Source organism: Zalophus californianus, chromosome 14 (genome assembly GCF_009762305.2).
Source record: "Zalophus californianus isolate mZalCal1 chromosome 14, mZalCal1.pri.v2, whole genome shotgun sequence".
NCBI lineage: Eukaryota > Metazoa > Chordata > Mammalia > Carnivora > Otariidae > Zalophus > Zalophus californianus.
Genome location: NC_045608.1, coordinates 46313793 through 46334487, shown reverse-complemented (window position 1 = coordinate 46334487; position 20695 = coordinate 46313793). Strand labels below are relative to the sequence as shown.

General features: G+C 44.5%; 1 protein-coding gene across 5 annotated transcripts in view; it reads right to left on the bottom strand.

The window, feature by feature from the left end:
* The window catches only part of LAMA3 (laminin subunit alpha 3), a 257294-nt gene that overhangs the window by 193675 nt on the left and 42924 nt on the right, over positions 1-20695 (bottom strand). For all 5 annotated transcript variants that reach the window (XR_003517036.2, XR_003517037.2, XM_027576786.2 and 2 more), the window contains exons 3-5: positions 4607-4724; positions 3767-3885; positions 2133-2303 (exon numbers count right to left, since the gene is read on the bottom strand). Coding sequence is in view for 3 of the 5 variants with exons in the window: in XM_027576786.2 (XP_027432587.1) it covers positions 2133-2303; positions 3767-3885; positions 4607-4724 (408 nt within the window). In the remaining 2 variants the exon portion in view is untranslated. The remainder of the gene's footprint in view (positions 1-2132; positions 2304-3766; positions 3886-4606; positions 4725-20695) is intronic.

Below are 20695 nucleotides of genomic sequence, written 5' to 3'. Positions count from 1 at the left end.
TCACAGCTATGGGAAACCAAGTCATCCACCAGGCACATCTCCAGTCCTCTGGAGACCTCCCCACTAGCAACGACAGGTGGCAGTGTCCACCAGCTCCCTTACTTCTCAGACTTGGCAGGGGAAGCGCAGAACCCAGAGAGAAATTTGGGGGGTGTAGAAGGATCTTTCTCATGAGGTCATGCTGCCAATGAGAATACCTGTCAGCGAGGAAGTCTTTGAACTGACAAGGACAAGAAGATTTTTGTATCTTGTTGTGGTTGCTGTTGCATCAGTCACCTTAAAGCACTCTAGTCCCTCAACGTAAGCGCTCTGTTCTGATTTCCACACTAAAAACTGCTAGAGTCTAAGCGTCCTAACAACATCTTACTTAGTCTGAAGACATTAACAACCCCTCTTGTTAAAGATTTTATTTATTTATTTGAGAGAGAAAGAGAGTGAGCACAAGCAGGGGGGAGGGGCAGGCAGAGGGAGAAGCAGACTCCCCACTGAGCAGGGAGCCCAACATGGGGCTCGATCCCAGGACCCTGGGATCATGACCTGAGCTGAAGGTAGATGTTTAACCAACTGAGCCACCCAGCACCCAACAACCCCTCTTGTTAATATGGATAAATTCAGTATTAGAGGACTTTGTATAACAAGTTAACCCTAGAAGCTCTCGTGCTGATCACCACAGAAGTTTCTCCCTGCGCATTTTATCAAGGACAGCAGTGGCAGAAAGAGAGAAAGAGCACTCAGACCTCATCCCAGCAGCACATAAGGGTGTGACAGGACAGCTAGTATGCTGTTCCTTCACTTAAAGAAGCCACCTAGATTGGGATGAGGGGTCTCCTGATTATATGTGAGATGAGCCCCATAAAAACGTACTTCATAGAGAAGACTACGTTCACCTAAGTGAAAAATATACATACATACAAGTACAAATCTTGTAAACTCCCCCCCAAAAAAAACAATGAAAGGAAAAAAAAAGATGGTGAGGTACATTTGTGGCAAGGCTCCAAAAATACCTGGGGAATGGAAACCCAGTCTGGCTACAGTTTACCAGAAAGCCCAGCACTCCCCTGTAAATTTCATTCAAGGTAGTCACCACCTACAGTAGCTCAGAGAGAGCTAAAGGGGCAGAAAATGCAGAAGACAAGCCACCTACACCCAAGACGACTGGCCTTTCTGGAAAATGCTCAAAACTGTAGTAAAACCTGCTTTTCTCTTTGCCTTCCTCTTGCAGCTCTCTGATATCACCTACAGAAGCCAAACTCTATAAGGTACACTGGGCATCTTCTATTTACCCTTCCAGGTCCACTCTCCAGGACCCCCTTTCTCTTTCTCTTTCTGACCTTTGCTCAGGGGCTGAACTTTATGGGCTGCAATAGGATCTCTTGCCCACTGGCTTCCCATTGGGTTTGGCCAAATGGGAGTCACCAGCAGGAGATGAGAGGGTAGGAGAAGAGTGAGATTAAGACATTTATTCTGCTGGCTCCCCCTCTGCCCAGGAGACAGGATCTCCTGTCAGACTGTCCTGATACTGAGAGTGACAGATGTTCACCCAATGCAGTACACAGCACTGGTGCTCCCCAATGCCTATGTGTCCTCCACTGTGGTGACATTACATTACCCAGCCTCCTGCACATAGGTGGGCCTACACCGCCAATTCCTGCCAATGGAGGTGACCTGTGTGGTCAGGAGCAGGCAGGTATTCTCTAGGCTCTCGTTCTTTCCTCATCTACTGACCGTGTACAGGGGATACAGAGGAGAACTCTGAGGTCCTACAGGATGGCTGCACCTCTAGATAGAAAGAGCCTGGTCCCCTGAATGACCACATAGAACTGATCCCACCTGCTGACCCACACTGGACCGCGACATGAGCAAGAAATCAACCTTTTATTTTGTTAAGCCTCTAAAACTTGGGGATTATTTGTTATAATAGCAGTAATATAATTACACATCTTTGCCTTTCATCCTCTGAATATCATAATTTTTCTTCAACAAACTTCAAAATTACATCTAGTATTTCATACAAGAACAACTCCTATGCCTACACCATTACTGGCCATAAAGATTACTTGAAAGGCAATTAGTTTGATAAGCAAAAATAAGTTTAAAAAGCTGCCCTGTAGGCATGTAAAAACATTACTCACCCGCCGAGTGACAGTTGGATCTCTCTGTGCTTTGGAGATGAGGTGTCCAAGAAGGGTATTGGTTCGGAGAAAACATAGGCGGATGTTTGTAGCTTTGGTGAACTCCCTCAGGGTGTGAGAGAAAGTAAAATTTTTTGCACCTGGTCGACCATTTATCAAGGACACCACAACCTAAAATAACCACACAACACACACAGGAGAAAAAAGTCCCTTCATGAAAATATAGCCACAAGTAACTAAAAATAACTCACATGCCCCAAAGCACTTGGTTTCTTTGAGCCATTAGATGTTTGTAGGTGGTCTTGGATCTTGTTTATGTCTAAAAATATCATTGCTAGTTCTGTCTTCCCTTCTTGTTCCTAGTTCCAAATTCTGGCAATCTCTCCGTAAGACCTGGGCTCTCCAAAAATGTTATCATTTCGTTTTCAAACCCTTTGTTCTATCAGTGTAGTTATGGTGTTGTAATACTATGAAATGTTGAAAATATAATGTTAAAATCTATAAACAGAAGAAGGGCGCCTGGGTGGCTCAGTCGTTAAGCGTCTGCCTTCGGCTCAGGTCATGATCCCAGGGTCCTGGGATCGAGCCCCGCATCGGGGTCCCTGCTCTGCAGGAAGCCTGCTTCTCCCTCTCCCACTCCCCCTGCTTGTGTTCCCTCTCTCGCTGTGTCTCTCTCTGTCAAATAAATAAATAAAATATTTAAAAAAAAAAAGAAAACAACTTTTGGTTACATCAAAGGAACAAAGCTAAAGTTATCTAAAAACCTAAATGAGGTTGAAGAAAAGAAGTCTCTGGATAGAGTTGACTGTGGAGAGGACAAAAAAAGATCTATACAAAAGCCAGGTTTTAATGCTTTAAGTGATGAAGTCCACGTGACAACAATTAGAGACACTCATCAATCACTGAAAGGTACTGGATAGAGCTGCTCAAGAAAGTTCTCTCCACCTAAAACAGGGAGACTGACACCCTTAAAGAAGGTCATTTGAAACTCACTTCATGCTCATGATGGCCTCACAACTTCCATGGAGTTCTTCTCCGATTTTCCCCATTCTGTTTTCCCATGTCCCAAAACCACAGCCTAGCTGATTGTACCAGGACCAAATGCAACCCCAAAGGGACAGCCATTCTTTCCTCCCTTACAGATGATGCCCACCCTGCCCAGAGGTACCAGGGATTTGTGCTATCACCTTACCCCTCATCTCCTCACCCTTATGGGGGATATGTATTTGTGAAGCAGTGAGAGGAATCCTCACTTCAATCACCAGTAGCCCACATTCTAAACATTCCACCAGAAAAGACAGTTCAAGACCTGTGGGCCTTGAATCCAGAATCCTGACTTCCAGAAAAGAAGTTGAGACCTCAAATAGAATTTCTGATGTCAATTATGCCTCAATTTAAAAAAAATTAAATAAATAAAAATTAATTAATTAATTAATTAAAAATTTAAAAGAATTTCCAACCCAACTCGTTCTGGGAGTCTTCGATGTGATTCCCTTACCAGTTAGTTCCAAGTTCTGGTTTCTATTGTGATCTATCTTAGATCTTGAAAGTGCAAGTTTCACAATTATGCAAAATTTTATATCCTCGTGTTGATTTCTGAGTCTCATCTCTCCCTTCCCCCCACATCAGCTTACCTCACCATTTTCCAAAGGTACAATCCGGGAATATTCAGTAGTACAAAGTACATCGTCATCTCGGGTGATAGCCATATTTGCCTCCTGCCCAAATTGTTCCAAACAATCTACTTTAGAGTCTAGGAAGAAAACATTTTAATACTATAAAGTAAAATATTATCATCTTGTCATAAAACTTTTAAGGAACCTTATGTTTCCTTAAGGAAATACATCAGAAGGAAAGAACAGAGATGCATTTAAGATTTTTAGACAAAAGCTAAGAATAAAGTTTTAATTCATGAAAGAAAATATCAAGCCATTTTAGGCCACTTACTTTCAATAGCAATGTTTGGAGATGTGGTTCTAACTCCTCACCCCTCATTAGGCAAATTTACCCTCTAAGGAGCATTTATGGAAAGCCCAGTGCCTTTGTAAGCAAAACTCCCATCACCTCAATTCATCATAGGGTTCAGAGACACCGACATTCTTCATTAGTTGAAGATGACAGGGTCAAGGTAAATAATGTGAAATGCAGGATCCATAAAGATGAAACTTAGTCCCTAATTCTAAATAAAAGGAAAAGGACTGGAGCTATGGCCCAATTACAGGTACCCCGCTTCTTCCTAAATAGTGGCAAAAACTGTTAACATAAAAGGCATTTCAACTTCAGTTCTGCATGTGTATCCTTGGAATTAACGCACACATGCTTGAGAAATAGGGATGTTCGAGAGTAACCTAGAGAGTTAAAATTGGCCAGCCCTTAATTAGCCAAACTGAGAGACTAACTTTCCAGTTAAACCCAGTGTTGATCTGTTGCAAATAATTAAAGCCCTGCATAACATGGTAAGCAAGATTACTTACGAGCAAAATATTGCCAAGGTGAGTAGGTGCTTCCAAAGTCTACAGATCTTTCTAAGACCCAAAGATCAGGGCGAGGAGAATTTGCAAATTTGATGATAAGATAGGCCACATGGAAAAGCTGTTAAAGCAAAGGAGATACAGTTATTAAAGTCACCTCGTCTATCTGCAACCTTGACCATCTTTACATGATGCTGATCCGAAGGCACTATCCACCCCTCTCCCAAGATCCAGATTCTATTTCTAACTGCCTATTGGACAACTCTCTCTGGGTGCAGACTCTCAAGCCTACCATGTTCAAAACCAAATAATCACTTTTCTTTCTCCTCCAGATCTACTCATTAACCTTTGTCACATCTTAATCATTATACCCTTGATTTTTAACCAACCTACAGAGCATCTTAAAGTCTGTATCTTTGAGAAATCTGATTTTGAGCAACAAGCATCATGCGCTAAACCTTCCCAGGACCAAGAGCCAAGAGTGTCTCCCGGGAGTGTCATGACCTTTGGTTGGCTCCAGGTCTTAGAGAGCTCACAGCTGCAGAACTGAGAGCAGAGCAGCTATTTGGTAGCGTGATAGCACCTCCTTCCCCTGCACCATCTCCACTGTCTCCTTTTATCCTGATTATTCTCCCTTTTTAATTTTCTCGTTCATCCTGATCACTCTTTTGCCCATGGCCAAGACAGTACGGAAGTATGGAAGAGACAAGTGGAGATTTTGTTCCTTTCTTTACCTCCCACTCATGAATCCCAGCATGTCTCCCACAGTGGACCCCAGGAGCTCCTACCCCTTCCCCCAAAACTTATCTGGCTTGGATTTTGAACCCCGAGAGTCTATATATTTCCCAACGATCCTGGTATGACAACAAATACAGGTGTTAAATGTGTTAATGTGTTAATGAGTGAGGATTATCTGTACCCCCACATTCTCTCCACCTCCCACATTCCCTGACCCCAAGTAACAGATCCAACCGTGACTTTCAGAAGAGGACTCCCCCACCTTATTAACTAGCCCAGGAGAGCCATTTGGACGATGAGCACATCCAGTTAGAGACAGAGGCAGTACTCAGATTCTGTGAGATCCTTTCATTTCTTGGGGAAAAAATAAGGGAGTTTCCTCTTCATATTTTTTACATACCATAATATGGTAAGAGTCATATATTTAAAAAAATAAATTCTGAGAACTAGTAGCTGCTTGTAAATGTTCCAAACCTGGTACTAGAAGCCAAAATCTCTGGGACAATGATTCTCCAATCTTAGTCTTAGGACCCCTTCACACTTGTAATAGTCATTGAGAACCTCTAAAAGCTTCTGTTTATGTGGATTATATCTGTTGGTATGTGTCTATATTAAATATAAAAGTTGAGAAAATTTAAAAATATGTATCACTAATTCACTTAAAATAATAAGAAACCCACATGTTTAAACATAAACACATTTTTGTGAAAAATTACTGTATTTTCCAAAACTTAAAAATTGTACAAAGAATAGTGGCTTTACATCTTTAAAGTTTCTTTAAAAGTGTGCATTGATAGAGACAGCTGGATTCTCCTATCTGCTTCTGCATTTAATTTGTTGTGACATATTGTTTTGGTTGAAGTATTTAAAGAAAATCTGGCATCACATAGATCTGTTATGGGGAAAAGGAGGATCTCAACGCTTGTGGACCTCCTGAAAGGTCTTGGGGACCTCAATGGGTTCTCAACCACACTTTGAGAACCAGTACTCTTGGCCACAAAGGTTCCTCTTTGCTCTAAGAAGCCCCTTGGCTTACTCTCTGCAGAAGGACGAATTGTCACACCAATTACTGAAAAAGTTCAGCCAGTTCTATCCCAAACACTGGCTCTTTGATCTTGAAAAAAAAAAAAAACCTCTCCCTGGGCTCAGATTAATGTTCCCAGATTGTTTACCAATCCTTGGAAAAAATGATCCAACCTCATGGAGAACAACTAACTAGGAATTGTAAGGTACTCTAAAAACCATAAGGCAATACCTAAAGGTAGGAGAAATAATTTCCAAAAGACACATACCATTATCACATAGTGAAGGAACTCATAGGAAATCCCAGAACTCCAAATTTGGAAAAATCAGAACAAATGTATTTCCCTGAAAACTGTTTGCATATCTGTCTTAGACCGCATCAAAGTAAGGCCACCTTTAGATATGAGTAAGATAGAACACAAAGGAAACATTTTTGGATACAGGAATCGTTCAAAGCAGTCTTAACCTCTTCCATCAAAATTCTACAATCATAGCATACACACACCCCAAAAAACCTATTTATCTAATAGTTTATGATTTAGGGGCACCTGGGTGGCTCAGCTGGTTAAGCGACTGCCTTCGGCTCAGGTCATGATCCTGGAGTCCCAGGATCGAGTCCCCCATCGGGCTGCCTGCTCAGCAGGGAGTTTGCTTCTCCCTCTGACCCTCCCCCCTCTCATGTGCTCTCTCTCTCTCATTCTTGCTCTCTTAATAAATAAATAAATAAATAAATAAATAATAAAACCTTTTAAAAAATAGTTTATGATCTAATGGTTACTATGTTCTAGGTACTGTTAGACAAGTCACAAACATTCTCTCTCAAGAGGTTAATTAACATGTCCAAGTATTCTAGGCATAAAAACCCTGAGCCTGCGTGTATTCTACTCGCTGATCATTAGCTAGGCCACAGAACCTACGAGATACTTGATATTTGACCTGTTTTATCCCAGGGGAAATAAATTGTCAGAAAACTTCCAAACACCATTATTTCTAAATATACTATGATTGCATTACAGGGAGCCTGGAGATGGGGAGCTATATTATAGTACATCTTGAGGATTATTTGAGTGCATTGATTTTCCAAAGTTACACTTTCTGCTACTGAAAAATCCAAATACATGAAATAGCCTCGGTGGCTCAGAAGGGATACTCTTTTTGTTTCACTTCAACCTGTTCCAAGGTAATATGTGATTCTTTTGAGGCAGGCACACCAGTTAAAAATTCCAACTCTAGGCACAGGTGCAGACAGGCCTGTGTGCCTCCCTCCCCACCACCTATGTGAGCCTGCCACCCGGTCTAATTTAATAAGCCTGCTGATTCCACCAACTCATCTTCCAGGGCTCCTTGGGATGGGACATTCCAGCAAAATGCTTCCCTCCTTTTCGTCATTGGGAATTTGTTTCTGATGTTCCTCAACACACATCTGAGTGCCCTGACTATTGCTAGGGTGCACTTCCTTTCTTCTGACTCCAGACCCTATGGATTCTCCATCACCTCCACTGCTATGTAACTTGCAGCCGATTCTTGCCGAGTACTCCAGCTGAGACCTGCAGATTCAAAATGTTGCTGCAGGGCAGAGTGAGTGGTCCCCAAAGTGGATTTGCAGCCTGGCTCATGCAAGTCAAACCAATAGGTATGAATTTATTCTTTTCTACTTGATCATTTAAAATTATGCACCTTTTAAATGGCTCCTTCTATTAAACTCCCATTATCAGTTATTTATGTTTGCTTTTTGATCACTCAAAATTCTTCAAAGCACTCATGAATGACGCATGAGATTCACCAATCTAAACGAGGGCCCTTCATGAGGCTAGAAAGTGCCAGACCATGGAATCACTAGAAGCAGAAAAGCAAAGGCAGAGTTGTGCATTTTCAGAAAAATAACATTTGGGAATCAAAGATAAGGAGGAAGAAATGCCCAGGAAGGACTGAGTTGTCATCTTCTCTCCACGTGCTTTTGGACTGAGCCGAAGATGGCTTGAACTTTGTTCATGATCAATCAGGTAGAAATACAAAGTAATCTTTCAAATAATGTTTTAAGAAGCAGATAATAATCATAATAGGTGGAATGTGAGGCCCTCTGACTTCAAAAGCCTTCAAGGTGAGCAGGTGAGATGAGATGGCATCAGGTGACCCGGGCTTCTCTGCCAAGGCTCACCATTCTGAAACCTCTGAGATTCCAGCCCATCATTTCAGGGCTTTCCCAGATGGCATAGTATGTGTTCAGTAAATGTCATGGATGGATGGACAGACGGACGGACAGACGGACGGACAGATGGATGGATGGACGGACGGATGGATGGATGGACAGATGGATGGATGAATGGATGGACGGATGAGTGGATGGATGAATATTAAAGTTGTGCAGTTGCCTCCAAGTTCAGGAGGCAGAGATGAACCCCCAAGTCGTCCTGTCTGGTGCCCAGGCTTGGTGGGGCACTTTTAAGGCTGTAGGAGAACCAATCCCCTGTAGTAAATCCTTGCCCTGCCACCCACCAGGCATGTGACTCTAAGTGTCTCACTGAACCACTTTGAGATATTATTTCCTTGCCCACAACATAAAATGATCATAAAAATTATTTGTTACGTAAATACAAAGTTTATATTCTCCATCTCAAAGAGTACCTATCATGCTCTGTGGCACATATTCATTTTCATCTGTCATTCCCACATTTGTATCTTAATCACTCCTGTATCCTCAGAGTAGGAGCTTAATAAATGTTGTTGAATTGAAATGAAATTAATAAATGGAACACATGAAATTGCAAAATGTTATGCAAATGTATTTAAAGTCATATCCAGAATAAGCTTCTCACTCAACTAAATAATATACCCTCCACCAAAAAGTCTTAACTTTATGATGTGAGATTAGTCTGCTTTATAATTTGAATAACATATCGTTCCACAAAGTGGTATTTTCTAATTTACTTTTTCCAACATTTTATTTTGCATCATTTTCAAACCTACAGGAGAGCTCAAACAGCAGTACAATGAATATCCATATACTTTTCATTAGATTCACCAAACATTAACATTTTGCCACATTTGTGCACTCTCTCATGCATGCTCTCTCTGCTCGCACATGCACACGCACGCACACGCACACACACCTTTTTTTTTGAGTTTTTGAAAGTAAGTTTCAGACATCATTATGCTTCAATTCTGAATATTTCAGCAGGTATATCCCAAGAACATGGGCTTTTCTACAGAAACCCAACATTTTGATGCTTAAGAAATTTTACCATTTGTACAAAAATATTATCTAACACACCGTCCATATTCAAATTTCCTTGATTCTCCTAATAATGCCCATTGGGTTCCAATCCAAGATTACATGGACCATTTACTTGTCAAGTTACGAGTCTCCTATAACCTAGAGCAGCCCCTGCCCGTGGTTTTTGTCTTTCCTGATACTGACATTTAGAAGAGTCCAGGTTTAGAAGAGTCCATCTTTCTATCACAGAATGTTCCCCTATCTGAATTTGTCTGATTATTTTTTCATGATCTGATTCAGAATAAGCATTCTGGCAAGATTACTTTCTGTGTGACCCCTTCTTCCCATGGCATCATGCTGGATGTCAGGTGGTCCTATTATCAGTGATGCTATGTTTGATCCTATGTCTATAAAGTTGTCCACCAGATTTCCCCATTATTAAGTTACCTTTTACCTCGGTCATTGAAAAACTTACTAAGGAGCTAATTTTATCACAAAAATTTTAATTGAGAAAGAAAAATGCAGATCGAGTGAAATTAAACTCTATTTTAGTAACCTTGTTTGAAAACTTTTTACAAAATGAAATACAATCCTCATAAAACAATCAAGGCACAGTGATGAAAATACAACTCAACTGGCCTGAAAAAGGATCCTTTTAATCCTGGCCCGAAGAGCACATCTGCCAATGGCATAGCAAAGGCCCATCTTTCTTATAGGTTTATCATCACCTGGGCTGAAAAACCCAGTCCCTGGCACCATCAAAAAAGACTGTGCTCAGGAGGAAAGTCACTTTGTCCCTCAGTGTGTCTTACTGTGTCCTGGAAGCACCTGCTCACCTGTGAGGAGGGAAGATGGATCATTCCAGAAACTTACAGGAAGGGACTCAAGAGGTCCCTAGGTCAACCTCTCACCCAGGTTAAGAACCTTTACCCAAGAATCTTTTTTTTGAGAGGAAACCCCCTGCATTGCTGACAAGTTGTGGCCATTATGTTGCCTTGGTGTTTTGTCAAAAACTGTCTCTCACAGGTCCACCTCCCCTACCTCAGAGAAGCACACATTTCTACTCTTTATTCCCCGTGACAACCTGCCCAGGATTTAAATACCAACACCACTCCCTAGGTTTCCTTTAAGGAATTAAGATTCAAGTCAGCAGGAGGCCAAGATTAGGGTAGAAAGTGGAAAGGAGAGGAGAATTAGAGTCTCTTGCTTCCTCATTAAAAATAACTACAATAGTCTGAGAAATAAAAACCCTAAAGCAAAAATGAGTCTAAAGATTTGGATCACTCCAATAGCCTGGAAAATGACAAGCCTGCTATTTTTTTTTTTAATGGAAGATTTCAAGAAAAGAAAATTGAAAGAGAAAAGGTGAAACACTTGAATCTATATTTTATTATTGATGAATTCTTAACTCTGGAGGAAAAAATGATTAATGACATAAAGTGTGATTTTCGGTCCTTGTGGACTTTAATCATTATTCCCTAAGTAGACTCAAAGTGCAGAATTTGAGACTAGCATATGTTACTCAATAGCATTTCATCTACAATTAACAATTTACAAATAGATTTGGTGATGGTTTTAAAATAAGCTAAAGCCCACTGGAATCCAAGAACTCTTGAGTAAAATTTCCTAACGAAGTCTTATATTTTATCTTACTCTGTGTGATTGCTCTGTCTGAGAATTTTTTTGTCTAGGCCCTGATTCTCCCTGTAACACTCACTTTTTCTCATTCACGCTTTTTTTGCTAATTTGTAAGAAAATTGCCTATGACATTTGGTTCACTCACTGAACTGAAAAGTCGCCTAAGAATTTGTCTGACAAACTGTACAGAACAAGGGAAATTATATAGTCATGCTCTTTCGAGGCAAAGAGGCTTCACTAACCCAACTTTAAGAACCAGCAACTAAGTTATGTAAATCCTCCTTGAATCGATCTAAAATTGTTTTGACTCAATGATTCCCAAAAATAGATTGATTTCTATAAATGGCTTACACCAGGCTTTAACAAAATCTTTCTCAGTGATGGTGATTGGTCCTAAATCAGATTCCAAATGGTGTGACTGCCATTTCTCATTAATAGGACCACACCCTCCATAACGTTCCAGACTCCTCCTCTTGACCAGTATCTTTCGACCGAAACAGTTGTAACATTTCTGGCCTGAGTTCCTAAGAGTCCTTTCCTACTTTTATTTTTTTTAACTTTTTTTTAAAGATTTTATTTATTTATTTGACAGAGGGAGAGAGAGATAGCAAGAGCTGGAACACAAGCAGGGGGAGTGGGAGAGGGAGAAGCAAGCTTCCCGCGGAGCAGGGAGCCCGATGTGGGGCTCGATCCCAGGACTCTGGGATCATGACCCGAGCTGAAGGCAGACGCCTAATGACTGAGCCACCCAGGCGCCCCACCTTTCCTACTATTAATTGGCATATCTATTTTCCTTTTTCTTCTGTTACCTCTTTCTTAAGTTCACCAACCATGGCTAAATCGGAGTTTTACCTAAGGCTAAAATGATCCTTTTGGCTGTGTATCCAATGCCCTTACCAATGACAGGCACTTCAGAGACCTTCTCAACAACAGCTGTGCACATCTGCAGGGCATAATGGTGGTCACTTAAATTTTATTAGTCAGCATATTCTTTTTTTTTTATAGTGAACTTTAAGCTGATGTGTCATTTCAGATCAGCTGGGCGGCATATTAAATATTCTTGGAATTTATCCTTTGGCCAAAAGCGGTCTTCCCCTCCTGAACACTAAATCCTCTAGTGTGGTTCTCCAAAGGAATGGCCCCACCACCTGGGGTGTTCGGAAAATTTAAGAAGACATTTAATTGGTTGTCACAATAACACACCCAAATAAGGAAAGAGACCATGCATCTGCAGCAGTATCATCTCCACCCGGAGAAAGATCCCAGGCAGCTCCAGGTAAGGAGCTGGCCTCCAGGTGTTTGGATCTGCCATCCAGAGTATGGCTGGACAGGGGGACATGTCGCAGAGGTGTCTGTCTTTTGTTTATTGGACTTTCGAGGGCCTGAATGCCCTTCCCACCTTATGAATCTTGCTGGGAACAGAATGCCTCTTCCAACTTTAGCAGCTGAAAATGCCAGCTTCCTGGCTCCTGTGGCAGGTAAGGCAACGTGAGTACATGACCTGGGCTCAGCAAATCAGATGTCTCCTTCCAAGATTTTGCTTCCAGAGCAGGTGATACAAAAAAGTAGGAACACGGACACTGAAGAATTCTTTCTAGAAGCAACAAAGATGGCAGCAGCATCTGGCTTCTTGGGGCAGCAGCCGACCCCAGCAGGGCTGTACCGAGTCCAGAGTCCAGGCTCGGAGCTGACTGTGTCACCGGTTCCTGCAGCTGTGTCCTTGCAGACCAGCCTATGGTCTGGACTGTACACAACCTTTGCTTCCGCCCTTTTTCTGAGCCCGACTCTCCACGCTCCTCAAACCCCCACCCACTACCCTACCTCTGCCCCTTCCACCCTCAGAGTTGACTTTCTCTCTTTCACCAGAACAACCAGAAAGGAACTGCCTCCCCTTCCCTTTGCAGATCTATGAGCCATTTGCAACTACACATCCTCTCCTTCTTCCCCTGGACTGATGGAGCGAGGAGCCTCGTCTTGCCAAAAGTCAATCCCTCCCTTAGCACTCTGGGTCCCCTCCTGCCTTCTGTTGGATCCTTCCCATCAGCTTTGAAAGTCCCTTCCTTCCCAAAGACAAGAAGAGCCTCTCCTCCATCCAAACCCCCTCCTCCCCTCACAGACTTGTTTCTTCCAAGAGTGTGCACTGGCCCGTGCCCCCCCACCTCTCCCTCACCCCTAGTTCCCCCAGAGTTCAGTTCTCAGCCTTTCCTCACCACGTGCCACGCTCTCCCCACCTTCCACCGTAACTCCCAATTTATCTCTGTCGCCCAGACGTTCACAGAAGCTTCGACCCACATGACAGCTATCTGCTTCATCACCTGAAATACCTCACATCCTTCTCAACTTGACAGGACCCAGGGAAGCCTCATCCCAGCCCCCGGAGCCTGCTAACTCCTGTTTAATCCCTGGGGCTCAGCGAAGCCTTCTCTCTGGTTAGTCCTCTGGATTCTGTGCTTTCTGGAGCGTCGTGCTTTTCCTTTAAAATACTCCCCATGGGATCATTACATAAATACTCACAGCTGGAGTGCTCTGACCTCGTGGATACAGACGTGCGCCTGACTATCCTGCACTCATGAGCTGCAACAGGGATCCCCTGGCTACATGTAGCTGGAGGCCAGGGCAGCGCCCGCACTCTGCCTGGATGAGGGCGAGGCTGGGAGGCAGCCAAAACATAAGGATTGCACTTACTTGGCATTAAACAGGACAGCTCAAAGTCACTTTCACCGTAATGAAAAGGTGCCTCCGGGCTGAGCTCTCAGACCTGGACAGGAGGTGGTCTCTAGTGTCCCAAATGCTCCCACTCTAATGCCCTGGCTCTTGAGGACCCTAGCAGGCACCTTCGTAGTCAGACAAATGTAGGCAAAATGGTGAAGCCATAGGGTAGGCGGAGGCCTGGGTCTGAAGGGTCAGAGTGGAATGGGGTGGGGGGAGGTGGTGGGCAGCAGATGCCGTGTGGACGGGCTCCACGCCTGATGGCTATCAGGAAGAGTCGGTTCCGTGCGCATCTCAGCATCTGCCAGAGTCAGGTGACCTGGGGTCAGTTTCCTGAAATCCAGCCCCAGGCAAAACACTGTCAGGAATGAGAGCAGGGATTCAAGGCTGCCCCAGGCAGGATGCGGCGTGGAACCTGAGGGGAGTGTGCAGGGTGACCACACACAGCCACTGCAGCGGATGCCGGTTAAACCGAGAACCTGGGGGCAGTGGCTCCAGGTGGATGGGGGAGCAGCAACAGTCCACCCTGCCTGCTGGCAGAGAAGGGACTGTGGTGGGGAAGGGGGACAGCTTCTATGCCCATGGGAACCCTGCCACCAAATGCCATCCACCACCTTGAGGGAATGAGGTCTGGGTCTGAAGATGGTAGATGAGACACAAGTGGCTAGGCATTCTAGAAAGGTGGGTCTGGGGTTGGAGGGTGGGGGGAGCCCCAAGTTCCATCATCCAACCTCCACACAATGACCCACCCCCTCTCTCACTTCCCTTGAACCCATCTCTACCCTCCCCCATTCCCTTACTTCCTGGTCTTCCCGAAGCCTCTCCCCAGTGCAGGGCACCTTTTGTACTTTGTACCCCAAAAGCTACACAGAAAGGGAGGATTATACCATAATGTTTATGCCATTCCATCCTGCAACTGTGGCATATGATAGCCGTTATAGCTTCTCAAGGTACTACAGGGGCTTTTAAGACCTAGCTTAGGAAGTCCTTCCTTCTATAACAGTTTTCTGGGAGAAAATGCAATAGGAGTTCTAAATATCTGATGCAATTTTTGGCACACACCTCATTTATACCTATATATGACTTCTCCCAAGGCAATATTCCATTAAATAAATCAATGTGAAAGATCACCTCACTAACAACCATACAAATACCTCATGGTGGTCAGAAGCAAGGAAATAGATACATCTACGGTATCAATGATCTTTCCTAACATAAAGTACATGAATATGGCAGACATCAAATCAGAGGTTACAGCACATTTATATAAAGTATATGTACATATTGATATAAATATATATTCATACACATGTATGCCATACATGTGTACGATAGCCATACTCATTAGGATAGACTGGCTGCACTGCAGTTAACAATCAACACAAAATCTCAGGGATTAAATTTGTTTGTATCTCAATCACACTACAGGTCTATTGACAGTGGGCTCTGCTCTGAATCCTCCTAACACAGCGACACAAACTGATGGAACACCAACTCTCTGGAAACATCACTGAAGCAGGGAAGGAATGTGGTGCCTCATACACCAAATCAGGTCCCAGGGCCGGGCTTTCCTTCAAAGGCATGACCAAGTGCAGCCCTACTTTGAGCCTGGAAAGAGAAGAACCTGGAATCCTGGTGAGCTAGAAATGCAGAGGTGCTGATGCTTACAGGACCCCATTTCATCCCAGTTTAGACCCACTGCCCCTGCTAAGTTGGAAATCAATGGTAGAAGTTGAAATTTCAGAGGAGTTGACTTCTCTTTTTTCACCCACACTGCCCATGGTGGGCACAGAACACAACCGAGGCAGAGAGAAGATGTATTCAACTCTGCGCACTCAGCCAAGCTAGGGCACAGAAGGACCCCGCAGCGCTCTCAAACTTAGGGGTGCATTTGAGGCAGCTGCGGAGCATGTTGAAGTGCAGATTCCCAGGCTACGATTCTAGAAACTCAAATTCAACGGCGAGGCCTAGAAACAGGGACAACTAAATTTGCAGCGCTTAGAGCAAAATGAAAACACAGGGACCCTTGTATAAAATGCACTTTTTCCTTCCCTTCCATAGTTTCTTTCTTGGCCAATCATGATGTTTTTTATTTGCTCCTTAATGTTGTACTCCCTTGGGCCAGAGGATTCTCCGTGGATGAGTGCAGACCCTCACGGGCCCCAGGGGACTTGACCCTGCCACCAGCTGTGTACGTGCCAGGACCCTCCTCCCTAAAGCTGCTGGGTTGATGCAACACACCACACTGTGCCCTGGTCAGGGGCAAAAGGTCCATCTCCCCTTCCTATGGACCCACCACCTCAACCCACACAGCCAGGTGACCCCTGAGAGGTTAGAATCTCCACACAGAAACGTGCTTGGTACCTGGATGTGGGATGAGTGAGAGGCTCATTCTTGTCAGGCTGCCCATGGCTCCACTAGCTTGAGATGGGGGTGGCACTACCATGTCCCTCCTCAGCATGGTGTGCATGCCACCAAACCTCCAGGCACCTGCTCTCACAGCCCAGCCAGGGGCAAAGGATGGCAGGGTGGAGGCAGGGAGGAAGGGGAGGGTGGATGGATTGAGGCACCAGGGCTTAGGGGAGCAGATGGCCGAGAACCTGTCCAGGCAGGAGGAGGACTCATGAGCTGGCGTATGCTCCATTGTCCCCAATTACAAAACACAAACTCAAACATGACATTATTAAGACTTTCAAGATGGCATTAAGCCCCAAGCATGGGTCCCTCTTCTGAGCACAGGGATTCAAGGACTAACTTTGGGAAACACTGACCAAAAGATAGGCTCATCCAGGAGAAGAAGGTAATCAAGAAAGGTCCCAACATCAAAGAGTAGAATGAAAATGTGGAGACTCTGGCAGCCAGCGTTACTCCAGGCAGGGAGACCCTCCATGTTCTACAATTTGACATCAGGGTCCCAGCCACAGACTACAGGTCTCATATAACTGGTAAGAGAAAACAAGACTCTAAGATCCAGACAGAAGATCATGGTGGACTGGTAGGGATGACCAACCATTCGGGTTTGTCTGGGACTGTCCTTCAGTTTCCCTCCGTCTATATCTGCTCTCTCTAGTATCTTCAGTAAACTCTACTCTCACTTCCTGCTGGGTCGAGTTTGATTCCATCCTACTCAAGGCCAAGGACCCTCTTGGCTGGTCCTGCAGGACCCCTTCTGGGTCCCCAGACCCAGCCTGCCGGCACCACCTCTGCAGTAGTTATATTTATCAGGATGCACACTGTTTCTTTAAAAAAAAAAAGAGGGGCGCCTGGGTGGCTCAGCCGGTTAAGCGTCTGCCTTTGGCTCAGGTCATGATCCCAGGGTCCTAGGATTGAGCCCCTCATCGGGCTCCCTGCTCAGCAGGGAGCCTGCTTCTCCCTCTTCCTCTGCCCGCCACTCTGCCTACTTGTTCTCTCTCTCTCTCTGTCAAATAAATAAATAAAATCTTTAAAAAATAAATAAATAAAAATATTTTATTTATTTATTTGACAGAGAGAGAGAGAGAGACAGTGAGAGAGAGAACACAAGCAGGGGGAGTGGGAGAGGGAGAAAGCAGGCCTCCCGTGGAGCAGGGAGCCCGATGCGGGGGCTCGATCCCAGGACCCTGGGATCATGACCTGAGCCGAAGGCAGACGCTTAACGACTGAGCCACCCAGGCACCCCTGCACACTGATTCTTTACTCATGCATTTGACTCCCCAAGAAGAATGTGAAGTCCCAGAAGACAAGGAGGGATCCTATGGTATTGTCATTTATAAGAAATATATATTTGGTCTTGTCCCATTTCTGGCACACAGCTCTGAAAACCCTTGGAGTTTCCTAAATGATAAGAGTGCTAAATGTGCCTTTTGTTATATTAATGAGATTTCTCGGAAAGCCCCTCGGTCACCTAAGGGTGGGGGCCAGCTGCCAGAGCCACCAACCCCAGTGCTTATAGGGTTGGAACTTTAAGTCCCAGCCCCTGACCTTCCTAGAGGGAAAAGGGGCTGGAGGTTGAATCAATCACCAATGGCCAATGATTTAATCAATCATGCCTGTGTAATAGAGCTTCCATAAACAGCCAAAAGGACAGAGTTCAGAGAGCTTCGGGGTGGGTGAGCACATGAGGATTTGGGGAGAGCGGCGCGCCCCGAGAGGGCAGGGAAGCTCCAGGTCCTTTCCCACACACCTGGTCCAAGGCATCCCTTTCATCCAGCTGTTCCTGAGTTCGACCCTTTTATAATAAACTGGTCGTCTAGCAAATAAAATGTTTCTCTGAGTTCTGTGAGCCACTCTGGCAAATTAATCGAACCAGAGGAGGAACTTGCAGGGACTTCCAATCTATCACTGGGTAGGTCAGAAGCACAGGGGACAGCCCGGACTGGCCCCTGGGGTCTGAAATGAGGGTGGGGCGGAGTCTGGCAGGACAGAACTCTTAATCTGTGGGATCTGATGCTATTCCCAGGTAGACTATGTCAAAATTGAGCTGAATTGTAGGACACCCAGCTAGTGTCCAAGAGTTGCTTGGATGTGTGGGGGAAACCGCACACATTGGAACTGGCGTCAGAATCGGAGATCCCATCCCAAATGCCCGGGAAGGAGAAGGGGGACAGAGAGGCCCCAGCTGCTAAGGTATGATGCAGGGGCCTGACGGCAGTGGGGCACCAGGCCAATTCAAAGCCAGCCAAGTGCCGCTCACTGAGCTGGAAGCCCCAGGCTCCTTTGCTCTGCTCCCTGAGCTGCGGCTTAGTCCCAGAACCCGAAGGTCTATCCCTGCTGGGATTAGTGCCCTGAGCATGAGGAAATGCAGGGTCAAGAAATAGAAGAACCGGGCAAGTGGTTGCAGCAGCAAGTGAAAGGACAAAAAGGTGCCACCTTCAAGAAGGATGAGGCGAGTAGAATCACGAAGATAATAGTAAGAAGGAGAAGGAGAGGAAAAATCCTAGCATTTACTGAGGATTTAGATGTGCTTATATGTTTCAGCAGCTGTTACCACACATAACCCTGGCCTATTGGTACTAATATTATCTCTGCTTCATAGATGCAGAAACCGAAGTTTGGAGAAGATGAAGAACATGTCTATAGTCACACAGTGAGTAAGTAACAAAGCACAGACCAGAGCCCACGCCTGTCTGATTCCAAAAACCTGGACTTTCATACAATTGGTGACCCTGCTGTTGGGGACAGTTAAGGGCCCAAGAGGGCTAAAGCTGAGGGGGCTTGGTCCTTTGTTGGAGGAGGCTCTCCTCCTTGGTGGTTCTGCCTGTGTCAGAAGTTGCTGCACAGCCTGATTTTCCAGCCCCTGTGTGTACCACGCTCTAGAAGGCCAGGAATGACAGGAATATAATGAGTTACTTGGCTGCCAGTATGCTTTTCCCTAATCCCTGGGTCAGTGTGTCCCTAGCATCGTGTGCCTTTGGGAGGTTTTGCCTACTCCTCCTAGACTTCATCTTGCATTTTCTCCACCGCCCGCCCTGCTTCCAGCTCATGCTAGCCTTGCTCTTCGCCTCCCAGGGAGGCCTGATGACAAGCAGGGTGTCCTCCAGCCCCCTGCTGCTCAGAGCGTGGCCCGCGGGCCAGCAACTGGGACATCACGGGAACGCATCTCAGAAATACAGAATCTAAGGGCACGCCTGCAGCCTTCTGAGTCAGAAATGTTATTTGAATAGATGACTCAGATGTCCATTAAAGTTTGAGAAGCCCTGGCCCCGCCCATAATATACATCCTTTTTCCCATCAGGAGTGCATTGCCAGTGTTCCTGTTTCTCCTATGGAAACCTGATCTCAAGCGAATTGTATGTCAGTGTTTGTTTCCTCTCTCATCATTAGCCTTTTAACAGCTTTATCCTCAGCTAAAGGAATTCCAGGCTTGGTGAACAGCCTGCTCCACATCCGGAAATGACACCATGCCCACAGCTGCCAGACCATTGCTACAGAAAGCTGAGCGTGTTTCTCTTGCAACGGACTCTACGTCTTCTCCATGCCGTGGTTACAGACCAGTTGGGGGGCAAAATAAGTATCTTCAAGAAGCCAAATTACAATCTATTTGTGCAAGCCTATCTTCTATGGGATAACATGTCGAGTAAGAAAATTCAGCATAGAACATACTCTATTAAGCCCCAAATGTTCTCCAAAGTAAGCAATAACTCTTAACAAAAACGGAAATAATGGCTAGGAAGAGGTACAACGTGGGTGGCAAGGGGTCTCTGGAAAGAATGCCTTGAGGAGACAGTATGAGTCATGATCTGACTGCTTAGGATGAATCCCTATGTATTTAGAAATGAACCCACTCTCTGCTATCAACACACCCATTATTTTTCCTACTGTCACTGGAAACATTTAAGAATAAAGAAAAAAAATCTGGGAGTGAAACAATACAATAGCTAGTGAGGCCTTATAATTAAAAGATATATTTGCCCTAAAGGGGGGAGGTGCAAATCAGTAATAAAAGAAAATAGCTGAGTAAGAGCAGGCTCTTTGTCCATTATGTATTATCAAAGGAAAATTATAACCTGGCATGCTTGCCACAGGCCTTGGTGCTTGGTCATTCAGCTTGACGTTGCATATTACTGGAACAATTCACTTAGAAAGAAACAAAATTCAAAACTGAGCCACACCAGCTAACAAAGCTTGAATGGTTTCTACAGAATTACAGTGTGCTTCCCGAAATGACTCAAAAATATCATTTAACACTATAAAATAAGAAACATTTCTATATGAATATACAAATATACAATGTTTCAGACTTTGGAGAATCATTAAGTAAGGTAAAATATGTCTTGACAGTTTATTCTAAG